General features: G+C 35.2%; 1 protein-coding gene across 1 annotated transcript in view; it reads right to left on the minus strand.

Annotated features, from left to right (window-relative positions):
* PPP2R5A (protein phosphatase 2 regulatory subunit B'alpha) overlaps positions 1 to 14,736 on the minus strand; it is a 66,694-nt gene that overhangs the window by 13,642 nt on the left and 38,316 nt on the right. Inside the window, exon 4 of the mRNA XM_029935318.1 lies at positions 3,752 to 3,844. Coding sequence (XP_029791178.1) covers positions 3,752 to 3,844 — 93 coding nt within the window. The remainder of the gene's footprint in view (positions 1 to 3,751; positions 3,845 to 14,736) is intronic.

Below are 14,736 nucleotides of genomic sequence, written 5' to 3' on the forward strand. Positions count from 1 at the left end.
ATTTAGAATTTTAAAAGAAAGAGAATATACTTTCACTAATTGTCCCTCTTGTGCCAAAAGAAAGTCACTAAAAAAGTAAGTAGGTGTCTTCATAATTATGAAATTGCTAAGGTAGTATTCAGGATTTTCTACTAAGTCAGTGACTATAAGGAGATCTATGGCATTAAAAGTGTTGTAAACAGTTGCTCAGTGCAGTGAGTAGCCTGAATCCATCCAGAATGGCTGTACCCAATTTTGACATCATGTTATGGGTAAATGTGCCTGGAAAATAAACCAAAGACCCATTATACCATATAGTTTTCTAAACTGTGTTTTGTGGATAACCTGTTTTCCTTAAAGGCTGATCTACTTCAATAATCTGACTTACATCAGTGGTAATTCTGATTTGACAGATGTAACCTAACCAACTACCATTATGTACCGTTACCTTATGGTACTAAGGGATGTATCTTTCAATAAAGTTACTGACATGCAAAAAAAAAAAAAAAAAAGTGTATAGTTATTTTTTTGGCTTGCCACTCAGTTTAAAATTCTAACCTATTCTTGACTACTAACCATGGCTCATAATTTTAGAGTTTTGAAATCTGAGAGATTTTTAATGCTTTTTGATAATAATTCAAAACTACATACAAAAATCATAAATTTGCAAACTGCAAGGCATTAAATAAATGAAGTTTAAAAATACACGTGTGCAAATGAGTATTTCCAGTTTACTGGAAAAATTTATACAAACCAAGGTTATTTTGTGATTTTACACTAAAAACCAAGTCACCACGCCAACAGCTCTGAAATGAATATTTAATTAGTAGGAGAAAGTACCGGCAGATACATGCTAATATAAAAGATGAGACCACAGATTTTTATTTAAAGTCACCTAGCAATTGGCCGCAAAATTTTAAACCAGTTCAAACTGGCTAAATCACCATTTGCCTCCTATACCTCTATACAACTCGTCAGCAAAGGCAGAATAAAAAGATTTTTTGAAAATTTAAACTAAAGCTCAAATTTCCATTTTTAAAATGGCAAAGAAACTGAATTTCTGCTGTCAAAAATGGTATTACTGTATTTTAAATAAAACACTGGATTTTCTTAGAATTTTTAAAATATTCTCTCTACAGAATATAACAACCTACAGGAAGCCATCAAAGGTCTTACATTCTGTACTTTGATATTGATAATTACAGTCAAGATGGCCAGCTCTGAACTCCTCAAAGTTCTTTTCCCATTCTGTCTTGAATTATATGTGATTGTTTATATACATATGCATCTCTCCTATTGGAGTGAATGCCTTTTGAGGGTTGTGATGACTTTAGTCATATTTACATACCCTTAAACAAATGTCTTGTTTATAGTTTGCATTATTTGTTCACTCGGTTATTAAAAGTCCTGGATGAGGCTCCAGACAGAAATACCCAGAGTATAAGAATTTGTGTTAATATATCTAATAAATTCAGTTCAAATTATTTTAATTAAAAACGACTAACCTACTCACTTGAGACACACTTATATCCAAGTTTCTGATGTTGCGTTTACTTAGAAGATAAGCTTGCAAATTAATAAAAGGGGCCCTTACTTGTAAGGTTGACATGTTTAATTCAAGAACAAATAAACTTAGTACAAGTTGATCCTCAGGAGAAAAATATAAACTAGAGAATACCTGTTAGTCAAGTGTTAAATCTATTTTATTATAATCTAAAGTACTCTATTTATAGATATAAATAAATATGAACTCATATAATAAAACATGCATAAAACTAGTCATCAGGAAATTGTTTCTTAGTCTGGCTGTGATACTTATGTCTAACTGCCTTTAAGGGTAATTCATAATCTCTGAGCTTTTTTGTCACTGATAAATGAAGAAGGCTGAAACATCTTGTTTTTCCTAAGTGTAGGTAACATAGTTAAAGTCTACTTTGAATCCTGCTTGTGCCATCTACTAGCTGTGTGAAATTAGACATGTCTAGTTCTTATAAAAGCATATAGGACAATGTCATACACATAAAATATGTACTCTATAAATCTTAGCTTCCTTCTTCTGAAATCCCATGATTTGAACATAACTTGGAATTATCCAAGTGTTTTTTTCTCTTGAAATATGAATGTCTAAATTTATACTTAATTTTTTTCCTGAACTTGTAAGTCTTAAAATTACCACCTAATCAAATAATTTCAAAATACAAAAGCTAAGGATTCTCTCATATACTATTAAGAATAACATAATATGAATACATCACAGAAGTGATCTGTGAAAGCACAGTCATATGAACTGCTTAGAACAAATTACTGGGCTTTAGTTTCTCAAATAATTCAGGTATTTAGAGTATAAAGTAGAGTTTTCTTCTTGTTCCCCCTCAAACCCACGGAACAAGCCAGTAGCAGAAATACCTCAAGTTCTAGACTGAAGAAGCACTAAGGCAACTCTTCCCCTCAACCTGCTTTTATGTTAAATACAATTTAATATGGTATTACTAGAGTCCCTTAATATGCTCTATTAGCACAAGAGCTACAGAAGGAAATAAACCTGCGTTCATCTGCAATTACCAAAATCATAAAGCTTCATTTAATCTGATTTTTATTTTGAATGAAAAGAAAATTTCATGTTAGCACCCACCCAATAGTTCTTTGTAATTTATGAAGAGCTGCCTGAATGGTTGAAGGACACATTCCTGACAATATTCTTCAGTAATCAATACACTCACAGCAACTAGTCAGAGTACTTTATGTGAGGTCAGGTGTAGCTATAAATGATGAAAACTGAGCTCCAAATATGTGGAACTCATGTTTGTAGGATCTCTATCATACAGCAGTGGTAAGAGGGTAGGGAAGGCCCTTGTAATGATTTTAATCCTAGCCTCGCACCCGGTTCACTGCTACCTTTTCACTCATCTCCTACCTTTCTTGAAGCGCAAATAACTCTAGAAGAGAAGAGCATCCAATTCCTAATGAGACCTAACGTACTGGTAAGTATTTCCAAAGAGAAAATAAACCTACAAAGATTTGGTCTGCTTCACCACAATCCTGTCTCGATTCCAGCCAATTCCCCATAGTTCAAGAGAGGCTTTTACATTGTTGAAAAGATCTTGAAAGTTAAAATAAAAATGAACACATTCTGAAAATTTTTCAGTATGTAGTTTACAAAAAAATAATAGCTTATAACCAATTTATAAAATAAAAGAGGGTATCACATTATGTTTCATTCACTCTATCTCCTTTTCTTCTTAAAGATCCCATTTATTTGTAATTTAGGAACTGGGAGGCTAGAATGCCTAAGGTGGGAAGGGAAAGGAAAAAGGAAGGTCATTGATAATTTTAACAAGAAAGGAGCCTAGGCCCAAACTCCTAACAGTGATTCCATTTGTTTTTTTCTCAGTCATTTCAAAGTTACAATTCTTAAAACAAATCTCAAAGTTCAAGACTTAATAATTTAAAAGAAAGCTTCTTGCCCTTTGATTGAATGATCATACCAAATTTTCTCAGACTGTCCAGAAAGGCTTGCTTTTCTGATCTTTAGAAAATAACTTTAAGAATTCAAGATTGGATGTAATTTCACTGACTTCATTAGAAGCTCACTCTTGATTAAAATACTCTGGTATTCTCAAAGCTACTTCACTTTTACCCTAATTGTCTGGCAAGAGTATTAAATGATGTTAAAGTAAAACAGACCATTTAAGTTTTGAAAGACTATTTTAATCACAAATTAATAAATAATTGCCAAAATGAACATAAGGAAATTTAAGACATAATTCCTTACCTGTTGTACAAATTTCTGATCAATGTATCGTTTTGCAATGCTAGGCTGGAAATCAGGGCTCTCCAAAAATCTTAAGAAGAATTCATACACCAACTATGAGAAAAAGCCAAATAAAAGCTAAGATGATGCCCATAAAATTTTACCCTAATAGTCACTTCATACTAAACATACCTCCCCTACCACCCTAGGAGGGAGATTTCAGAGCCCATTAGAAAATATGATGAGTTAGTAACATTTTTTAAAAACTATATATTCACAATTTGATCTCCTAAGCTGGTATATTTGGGAATTTATTGCTTCACATCACTTGTTGAAACTGTGAAATTACAGGAACTAAAAATAAAGATGATGCCCACATAATAATTAACTAAGAAAGACTATTTTGCAGTCCATACTCACTGGGATCATATCCATTTTCCAGTGGACTCCTAACCCACTTCAATTTAATCTCCAGAGTTCTTTAAATATAGATCAGGAATGTCCAGGTAAGAATAAACTAGATTGTAAGGGGGGTGTATCAATAATAAAAAGAAAAACTTCACGTCTTTCTACAAAACTATAGTGCAGAAAAAATTAAATCAAAACCAGCATACCTGATCTACACTTGGGAAATAATAAACCAAACTATGTAAATTCCAGGTTCAGAAAGGAATATCGATTTATCAAGGTGAATAAAGTAGAAGTCACAGCAGGACTTCTACTTAATTAAGTGCCAAGGATATTAAAAGTAACAGGAAATGTCCACTTGCTACCACAGATCAGAATTAAAGGTTTAGTTCAACCTGCTTCCATCACACCTACATAAGTCTTTCAAGAAGAAAGAAAAATACACTGAAGTTGTTTTTTTTTTGTAACCTAACAGCTCATAGCTCCAGGACTATAGCCACAAATGTCCTTACTTTATTAGCTACTGAAAAACATACTAATCTAGCAACCTAAGCATAAAAAAGGAAGATTATGTGCTAAAGCAAAAACAGTTATTCAGTAAATATATTGTTAGGTATAGTCGGGCCACATATTGAAGGCAGAAAAAAGGGACACCTGAGTGGCTCAGCTGGTTAAGCGTCCAACATCGGCTCAGGTCATGATCTCATGGTTTGTGAGAGTCCCACCAGGCTCTCTGCTGTCAGCACAGAGCCTGCTTCAGAGCTCCGTCCTCTCTGCCCCTCCCCCAGACTCACTCTCTCTTTCCCCAAAATAAACATTTAAAAAATTATAAAAAAAAAAAGATTGCTACAATAAATTTACAGACTTTACAGCACACAAAAAAAGCATTACCATATCTGGGGTTTTATCACTCACCACAGAATATCAAATTTTTATTACTAGGAGTTCAATAATATACAACAGTTTTGGGAACAATTATTACTTTTGTTTGATGAATCTTTTTTGCCTAACTATGCAAAAGGAATGATGCTTATCTGGTTTAATTATTATCTAACTTTTAGTTTTCATGTTAAGTATGACACTGTAACAAGAAAATAAATTGGAAAATAAAATCAATTTTATTTATAAATAATCTTCTAATCAACTGTGTAGATAATTTTGCTTTGGGGCACACACATGCAAAAAAATATACAAAATTATCAGAGTCCTCCAAAGAGTTAGTACAGTCTCACCGACTCACCGGGTTCACTGGAACAACTTACCAGACCCTATTTTCATGTCCAATACTGGCCTACTGTGATATGTTCCTACTTCTGGTTATAGGCATAAAGCTCCTAAAACCCTTGGAATTTCCTGAATGAGAAGGGGTAAGAGGCGCACCTTTTGTTTTTCAGAAGCCCCTTTCAATCATGCCTGAGATTAGGCTAACGAGATGACTCTTGCAGGATGAAGCCTGGTTATCCCAGCAACTAACCCTGTGGTAAGAGGCTTGAAACTTTCAGCCCCAAACCCCATCCTCCAGGGAGGGGAGAGAGGCTGGAGATTGAGTTCAATCACCGACGGCCAATGACTTAATGAATCATGTTCACCTCATGGAATCAACATCAAAATCCTCAACACAGGGGTTTGGAGAACTCCTGGGTTGGTGAACACATCAAGGCACTGAGAGGGTAGTACCATGGAGCCCCTTCTCCATACTGTAACCTATGCATCTCTCCTTCAGCTGTTCCTGAGTTATATCCTTCATAATAAACCAGTAACAGTGAATGAAGTGTTTCCTGTGTTCTGTGGGCAGTTACGGCAAATTATCAAATCTCAGGAGTGGACTGTGGGAACCCCAGACTTAAAGCCAGTTGGTCAGAAGCTCAAGAGGCCCAGACTCCTAACTGCCATGTGAAGTGGGTTGTGGTCCCATGGGACTGAGCCCTTAACCTGTGGTATCTGTGGTAAGTCTGGGTCATTAGTGTCAGAAATGAATAAATTATAGGACGCACAGTTGGAATAGTGAATTTCTTGGTGTAGAAAATCCAAACATTTGGGGCACCTGGGTGTCTCAGTCAACCAGTTAAGTGTCTGACTTCAGCTCAGGTCACGATCTCGCAGTTTGTAGGTTTCAGTCCCACGTTGGGCCCTGTGCTGACAGCTCAGAGCCTGGAGCCTGCTTCAGATTCTATGTCTCTCCTTCTCTGTCCCTCCCCTGTTCACGCTCTCTTTCTGTTTCTCAATGATAAATAAATGTTAAAAAAAAATTTAAAAAAGAAAGAAAATCCAAAAATTTGGTGTTAAAGTGTTTTGGGTAGAGGAAACAAGTTTTCCTTTTAGCTCTATATAGTGGGAACAGATATTAGGCACTGTATAGCCCCAGAAACCTCATTCACTTGTTAGGGAGGTGAGACAAAACTAAACATACAAAATGGCATATATGCAAACATTATATGGCACAAACTGTGGAGTGGAGAAGACATTTAAAAAAGGGCGATAGCACTGTGGAATCAAGTCCGCAGGAAAAATTTTAAGGAGAACATGCAACTTGAGCCCTACATTTGATCTGACTTTGGATAAGCCAAAAAGAAAAAGAAGAGCTTTTATAGAAAGGTAGGATATGTCTTGAGCACCAGATGTAGAGTATAGGTTGGTGGGTATAGAATCAGAGATTCAGAATCTTTTTGCAGATCCCTAGTTCAGTGGAAGTTAAGATTTGTGATGAGGTGGGACCAGTTTAAACAGGAGTCAAGTATGGCATGCATTAGCCTATTTACTCTACCTCTTAAGATCTACATCAGATATAATATAGGGCTTAAGGCTTAATACTATGAGGAGTAGTTATATGTCTTTTGGGAGATTTGCATGACATCCAGCTGAACCCTCTAAATCACGCATTCAGTTGAAACCTGTGCCTTTTACAGATACATTATCATTTCTTTCAGAGTTTTCATCTCCATCATTTACCTGACACAGTGAACATTAAGGGACCAGTTAAGATTAGCAGCAAACTTCTTTTATTCAGCCAATTTAGCACCACCGAAGAGACAACAAATGGTTATCTAAACACATGCTGAGTAATGTGGAACAGAAGTAAAAGAAATGCTAGTGTTCTACAGAGCTGAAATCTTCAGGATGGCACCGTTAAGACTATGCTTCTATAAAATTGTACCCTGTCCCCACTGTCACTCTCTCTATACCCTTTATCCTGCATTACTTTTTTTCTGTTTCTGTGTAGTTATTACACCTTGACATTATTATTTAGTCTTTTTGACTAAATGTAAAGGATTTTGCTTATTCGTTCAATACATTACACCCCAAATACATAGAGCAATTCCTTGAACATAGTATTTCCTGAATGAATAAAAATCACAGTTGTTGAGAGACTGTTTAATTACTTAAATTTTTCTATATTCTTGTGTATGAAGAAATAATTTGCTCTGAGAATCTAAGAAACAGTGCTGCAAAGAACAACAGATACTTTCAGCAATGGATTAATTTTTCTAGTAAAATGGCAAGTTTCACAGTATGTTCCTAGTTCTATGAACCAAAAAGTACCCTAAAAAATAAGTAAAAAATGTAAAAAGATAACTAAAAAAGGGTAATCTCCCCATTCTACTCCATAATGACCATGTCTTTATTAAGGTTTAGTTAAAATATAGAAAATACTGATCTTCATCAATAAAAGGTTTTAGAAAAAGGTCCAGCAAAAACAGCAGAGATGATTAAAGTATCTGAAAATAAGATCTATACAAAAAGCTAAGAGGACTGGAAATGTTTGGCCCAGAGAGGTAAAAGACTGAAAAGCAACTTTATTGAACTGTAAATACACAAAAGACTCTCTTCAAAGAATATGATGGCCCAATGTTTTCCAAACTCTTATAAGAGGAAACTAATTTAAATGGGGTTTAAAACAGATTTAATATATGAAAGAATTGATGTAAGACTCAACATATCCTGAACTAAATGAGATTTCATATCAAGTGCCTGAACATTGAATCTGAATGAGAGCTATTTGGATTCACAGGAAGATGTACACTGAAAATGTGTATGTTTCCAAATTAAATTTCTAATTATAGAGATCACAAAGAAGAGCTTCTAGTCCCTAAAATACAGGTTATTCCTAAAAAGGTCTATGTTCTAGTCAGTATCCACATAATTACATCTTAAGTATGTGTGCCACTAAAGAAAATAACTGATACAAGAAAATTAAAATACCATACAATCTGCCTGTATTCCAGGCTAATACAGCAGCCAAGCCTCCCTAATTAACTAAAAGTCAACACACAGAAAATTATCATCTTGTTGGTCCTCAATAAATACAAAATACTTAGGAAAGAAAATAAAAAATAATTTGTAACTTTTAAAAAATATTTTAATCTTTATTTATTTTTGAGAAGAGGAGAGAGACAGAGTATAAGTAGGGGAGGAAGAGAGAGAGGGAGACACAGAATCCAAAGCAGGCTCCAGGTTCCAAGCTGTCAGAACAGAGCCTGATGTGGGGCTTAAACTCATGAACCAAGAGTTCATGACCTGAGCCAAAATGAGACGCTTAACTGACTGAGCCACCCAAGCATTCCATTACTGTTAATGGATAATTACCATATAATACTACATTCTGTAAATTAAAAGGATATGACCAATCCCCTAGTAGTAAAACAGTTCTTTTGTTCCTTTATTCTCTGTTTCTTTAATTTATTCCATTATTCCAACGCTCATTAGTTTTACAATTACAGTATGGAGAAAAAGTAAAAAGACAAAAATTATAAATTAGCATATTTTAGGAAATTAATGAACAGAATTGGGGAAATAAAAATTTGAAAGGTGTTGAAATTACTTGTGATTATTCCCCCTCATTAACTAACTTTAATGTTTATTTTTCATCTTATCAAACTTCTGGGGTGCCTGGGTGGCTCAGTGAGTTAAGTGTCCGACTTTTGATTTCTGACGCAGGTCATGACCTTACAGTGTGAAATCAAGCCCCACGTCGGACTCCACGCTGGGCATGGAGCCTGTATGAAATCTTCTCCCTCTCTCTCTGCTTGCGTTGCCTCTCTCCTCAAAAACTAAATAAAAATAATAAATAAAATGTAAGCTTCTACTATAAAACAAAAAGCTCCTGGTGAGTTGATTCAAAGTATATTAAAAACAAAAAACTTTCAATGAGCAAATTTCCTCAGTGCTACAACTTTACAATATCATTTATCAGAGCAGCTTTAATATTCCACGCTAAAAAAAGATGACTGAAGGGGCGCCCGATTGGTTCAGTCGACTGGATGTTCAACTTTGGCTCATGTTATGGTAGCGGGGTTCGTGGGTTCAAGCCCCACTTCAGGCTCTGTGCTGACAGCTCAGAGCCTGGAGCCTGCTTCAGACTCTGTGTCTACCTCTCTCTCTCTGCCCCTTCCAACTCATGTTCTGTACTCTCTTAATAAAATAGTTCTCCAGTTCAGATTTTCTAGTTCTATAAACTTAAATGTACTGAAATCTTAAAATTTTTATCAGCTTTCACTAATCCTAGGATTCCTCTTCCATTTAGATATATGTGTGCCAGACAGAATAAGTAAATGAAGCAGACTATTGCTTAAAGTGTCCAAAATCATGTAGAATATAATTTTTTTTCTTTTCTTTTAAAATAAAAATAAAATGGGGACACCTGGGTGGCTCAGGCAGGTGAGCGTCTGACTTTGGCTTGTGAGTAGCTTGTGAGTTTGAGCCCTGCCTCAGGCTGTGCCTACAGCACAGAGCCTGGAGCCTGCTTCAGATTCCCTGTCTCCCTCTCTTTCTGCCCCTCCCCTGCTCACGTACTCTCTCTCAAAAATAAACATTAACAAATAAATTAATTAATTAAATTAAATAAAAATAAAATGGAATGACCACTAAAAATTATAAGTCCTGGTAAAATAAAAATATGCAATGTAATCAGAATAGCTAGCACCCACATATAAAGCAGAGTTCCTCTCTACCTTCCAAGAACTATATAGAAAATAGCTGATTATCCATTCTATTGTCATTAAATATATATCATTCCTTTAAGACACTCTTCACTGCAATGTTCTAGCCTGTAGCGGGCACTGTTGGTTGGCTAATATCATATCCATTCCCTTCCTCTTGTCTGTCCCTAATACTGAAGCTGGCAAAACTACATACTCACTGTCCATCCACCTAACAACTAGAGTAAAGGGAAAAGGAAAAAGAGAATGGAAATAAGAAAGATAAAAACAATCCAAAAGAATTTTTAAAAATGAGATTTTAAAGAACTAATATTTTAGGAGAAAATAAGAGACACAGAGAGGTAAGAAGAACCAACATATGAAAAGCTGGCATACCCAAAGAAGAAAATAAAGCACTACAACAAAAGAAATACTAAAAACCATTACTGAAGAAAATTTTTCAGAAATAAAAGCGGGCTTTTATAGTGAAAGAGTACTATTCAAATGAGAAAATTCATCTAGAAAAATAAACACTTATGTATAACCAGTAAAGCACTTGGCTATTAAAGGGAAAACATCCTTTACCAGGCTTTTCTTTATAAAAGCAAAGAAAATCAGACTGAAATCAGAAGACAATGCAATAACATATTTAAGGTACATAAGGGAAAGAAGATGGATCAAAGACTTTATATCAAGTCAAACTGGTCTTTAAAAATAAAATCTGAGCCTGGGTGGCTCAGTCAGTTAAGCGTCCGGCTTCGACTCAGGTCATGATCTCACGGTTCATGGGTTCAAGCCCCGTGTCGGGCTCTGTGCTAACATCTAGGTCAGAGCCTGGAGCCTGCTTCAGAATCTGTATCTCTCTTCTCTCTGACCCTCCCCTGCTCGCGTTGTCTCTGTCTCTCAAAAATATAAAACATTAAAAAAATTTTTTTTAAATAAAAATAAAATCTAGGGGAGCCTGGGTGGCTCAGTTAAGCGTTCGGCTTCTGGCTTCAGCTCAGGTCATGATCTCATGGTTCGTGGGTTCAAGCCCCGCGTCGGGCTGTGCTGACAGCTAGCTCAGAGCCTGGAGCCTGCTTCGGATTCTGTGTCTCCCTCTCTCTCTGACCTGCCCCTGCTCATGCAGTCTCTCTCTCTCAAAACTAAATAAAAAACATTTAAAAAAATTAAAAAAAATAAAAAAATAAAATCTACAAACTGTTACTGTACATACAAAAACTCAAGGAATAATACTCCCATGAGTTCCTCTACTATAGAAAGAGCTCCCAGGGCCCCTGGTTGGCTCAGTCAGAGCATGTGACTCTTGATCTCTAAGTCATCAGTATGAGCCCCACAGTGGATGTAGACATTACTTAAAAAAAAAAACCCTCCAAATTACCAAGAAATGATCAGAGGAACTTTGATATAGGATTGGTGATAAGATTAAATATTTTACCTGTAAAGCTAAGAACAAGCAATGGGTATAAATGCAACAATGGTATACAATTAGTCACATGTTCTAACCACACAGATATTATATAATATTGAAAATATAAAGTTAGGGGGGAGGATGGAGAAGAATGTAAGGAAAGGAGATGCTTTGAATAGTTATGCAGCTATTTACTGTGAGAGTAAAAGCATATTACGTCATGTTATATACTAGAGAAGAATCGAAGTGGGGGAAGGGACAACTTAATTTGTATTGTTAATTCTAGGGAACCAATAAACTACCAGAGAAAGAACCAAGGTTATCATATAAAGGTTATCAGGATAAAGGCAATAATAAGAGCAAAAATATACTTCTTCCCACATAACAAAAGTAATGATTTTTCAAGAAAACAAGGGGAGAGAAAAGAAAAACATAGTTTAAGAAACTGTTAGGTTCGGTGCATACATTATCCCATTCAATCCTTACAGAATCCTGTTTTATCCCAGTTTCATAAAGAAGGATGCAAAAGAGTTAAGCAGCCTGTCCAAGGTCATATAGGTAGAAAAGTATCAAAACTAGGATTTAAGTAGAGGTCTGTCACCAGAATCATTTCTACTCACCATGCTTTTGTAATGATAATAATTCTTGTTAGAATTTCCATATATGAACTTCTGTTACGTTTTAACCAAGGCATATCTATACCTGTAAGTATACCTTTAAAAACTCACTTATGAGGGCTAAAAAAGACAAAGAATGGCTAGTTGAATTATTTGGAAGATCTAACTTACTGGTGTTATAATGAAGCCAATTAAACCTCATTAAAAATTGGTATGTATTTATTTTAGGGCCATAGATTATATTTAGGAGAAGCAGTAAAGCTTTTAAAAATTAAGAGCAAGTACTTTGGAGTAATACTTGAGTTATAAACTTAATTCTGCCACTTACTATTTTTATAAACTTGGGAAGGATTCTTAATCTCTTCTAGCTTCATTTAAGCTTATCTATAAAATGTGAACAATATTATGGTGTTACCAAAAGGATTAGATATGATGTGTATATAAAGCAATTGCCACTATCTCTGAAACATGGTAAGTGCTCAGTAGTCATTGGTATTGCTCTAATTAGCTAATCATGACCAACAGTCTCATAAATGAGTACCACTGATCATATGTAGACACATTATATTCTCTAAAAAAAAACCCATCATTGTGCTTGCCTGCAGATTTCAGGTAACTAATATTATTTTTTAAATATAAAAATTATCTGAGGCATTAGGCCTCAAGAGTCCTTTGAACTTTTACTTTCTCCCTCAGAGCCTTGCTTATTTAAAAAAAATAAGGCGTTCTCTGAATGTTCTCAGAGTATTTTAATGAAACATCTAGGGAACAAAAATAAATGATCATAAAGACTAGATATATATAAACATGTGCAAAATAAACACTAAACACATGTGAGTATAGTTTATGGCTATAATGGAATCTTGTAACATTTCTAAGTGGTATAAGATAATCTACCCTGAATCCTATCTAAGAGTTCTAGTACTACAGTATCAACTGAGGTAGTGCCAACAGTGATTCTACTGAGTGAACTCTAGATGACATTATATTAAAGCCACATATTTGAGGAGACGTTTACATGAAGCAGTTAGAGCTAGATAAATAGGGAAGGTTTAATGGAAGAATTGATCCTGCCTATATATAGTAAGTTTTTACTACAAGTTTCCAAGGACTCTGAGGAGTGAACTGTCACACAATGGCATTTAGGTCACAACGACTCTCCCGTTCTCAGACTCAACTAAAGAGGTGTGCTCCAGAGAAATGGCAAAGTGAACCTGGTGACCCACAGAACAACCCAAAACCATTTGAGCTGGCATAAGAATAAGTGGGTGTGAAGGTAGATCAACAGAATTTATTCACTTGGAGGGGCAGAAAGAAAAAAGAATGACTAAAAAAGGAACGGGGCTCCAGAGATCTAAGGGATACCTTCAGTCATCCCAACACACACATACATAATAGGAGTCACAGGGAGGAGACTGAGGAGGAAAAAATATCTGAAGAGATAATAGCTAAAACCAACTCAACTTTGATGAAAATATGAATTTACACAAGAACTCTTACTGGAGCTCAATGAACTCCAAGTAGAACAGAGCCAATGAGATTGAAACCTACACAAATCACAATCAAAAGTGACAGAAATTAAAAATAGAAAATATTCAAAGCATCAAGAGAAAAATAACATCACACATATGAAATCCTAAATAACAACTGACTTCTCAACAGAAAACAAGAGACACCAGAAGACCCGTGGGATGACATCTTCTAAGTGTTGAAGGAAAAGGGTAGTTAAGCCAAGAATTCTATATCCAGCAAAACTCTCCTTGAAAAATGAAGGGGAAATTAAAACATTCCCAGATAAGTAAACACTGAGAAAACTCACTAACAGACCTGCTCTGCAAGAAATACTAAAGGGAACCCTTCAGGAAGAAATGAAAGGATATCCACAAGAAGAAACAAAGAACACAGGTAAAGGTAAGTACAGCTGAACCGTGAATAATAATGCAGGGGTTAAGTAAGGGCACTGACCCACCCCTCCCTGACTCACTCAAAAATCCACATGTAATTCTGGACTCCCCCAAAACTTAGCTACTAACAGCCTACTCCTGAGAGCACGCCTTACTGATAGAAGAACTGATTAACATATATTTTGTATGTTATAAATATTATATACTGTATTCTTAAAACTTAAGTAAGCTGGAGGAAAAAAATGTTAAGACTATCGTAAGGGAGAATGCAAACTGGTGCAGTCACTATGGAAAACAGTATGGAAGTTCCTCAAAAAATTAAAAGTAGAACTACCCTACAATCTGGTGATCATACTACTGGGTATTTTTATCCAAAGAACATGAAAACACTAATTTGAAAAGTTATAGGAACCCCGATGTTTACTGCAGCATTATTTAGAATAGCCAAATTATGGAAGCAGCCCAAGTGTCCACTGCTAAACGGATATGGAATGTGGATAAAGAAGATGTGGCATATATACATGATAGAATACATAAAATACATAAAAAAGAATGAAATCTTGCTATTTGCAACAACATGAATGGATCTAGAAAGTATAATGCTAAGTGAAGTAAATCAGGTAGAGAAAGACAAATACCATAAATTTCATTTATATGTGAAATCTAAGAAACAAAACAGTAGAACAAAAAAAAGAGACAAACTAAAAAACAGATCTTAACTACAGAGGACAAACTGATGGTTACGGGGGGT

This window comes from Suricata suricatta, chromosome 3 (genome assembly GCF_006229205.1).
Source record: "Suricata suricatta isolate VVHF042 chromosome 3, meerkat_22Aug2017_6uvM2_HiC, whole genome shotgun sequence".
Lineage (NCBI taxonomy): Eukaryota > Metazoa > Chordata > Mammalia > Carnivora > Herpestidae > Suricata > Suricata suricatta.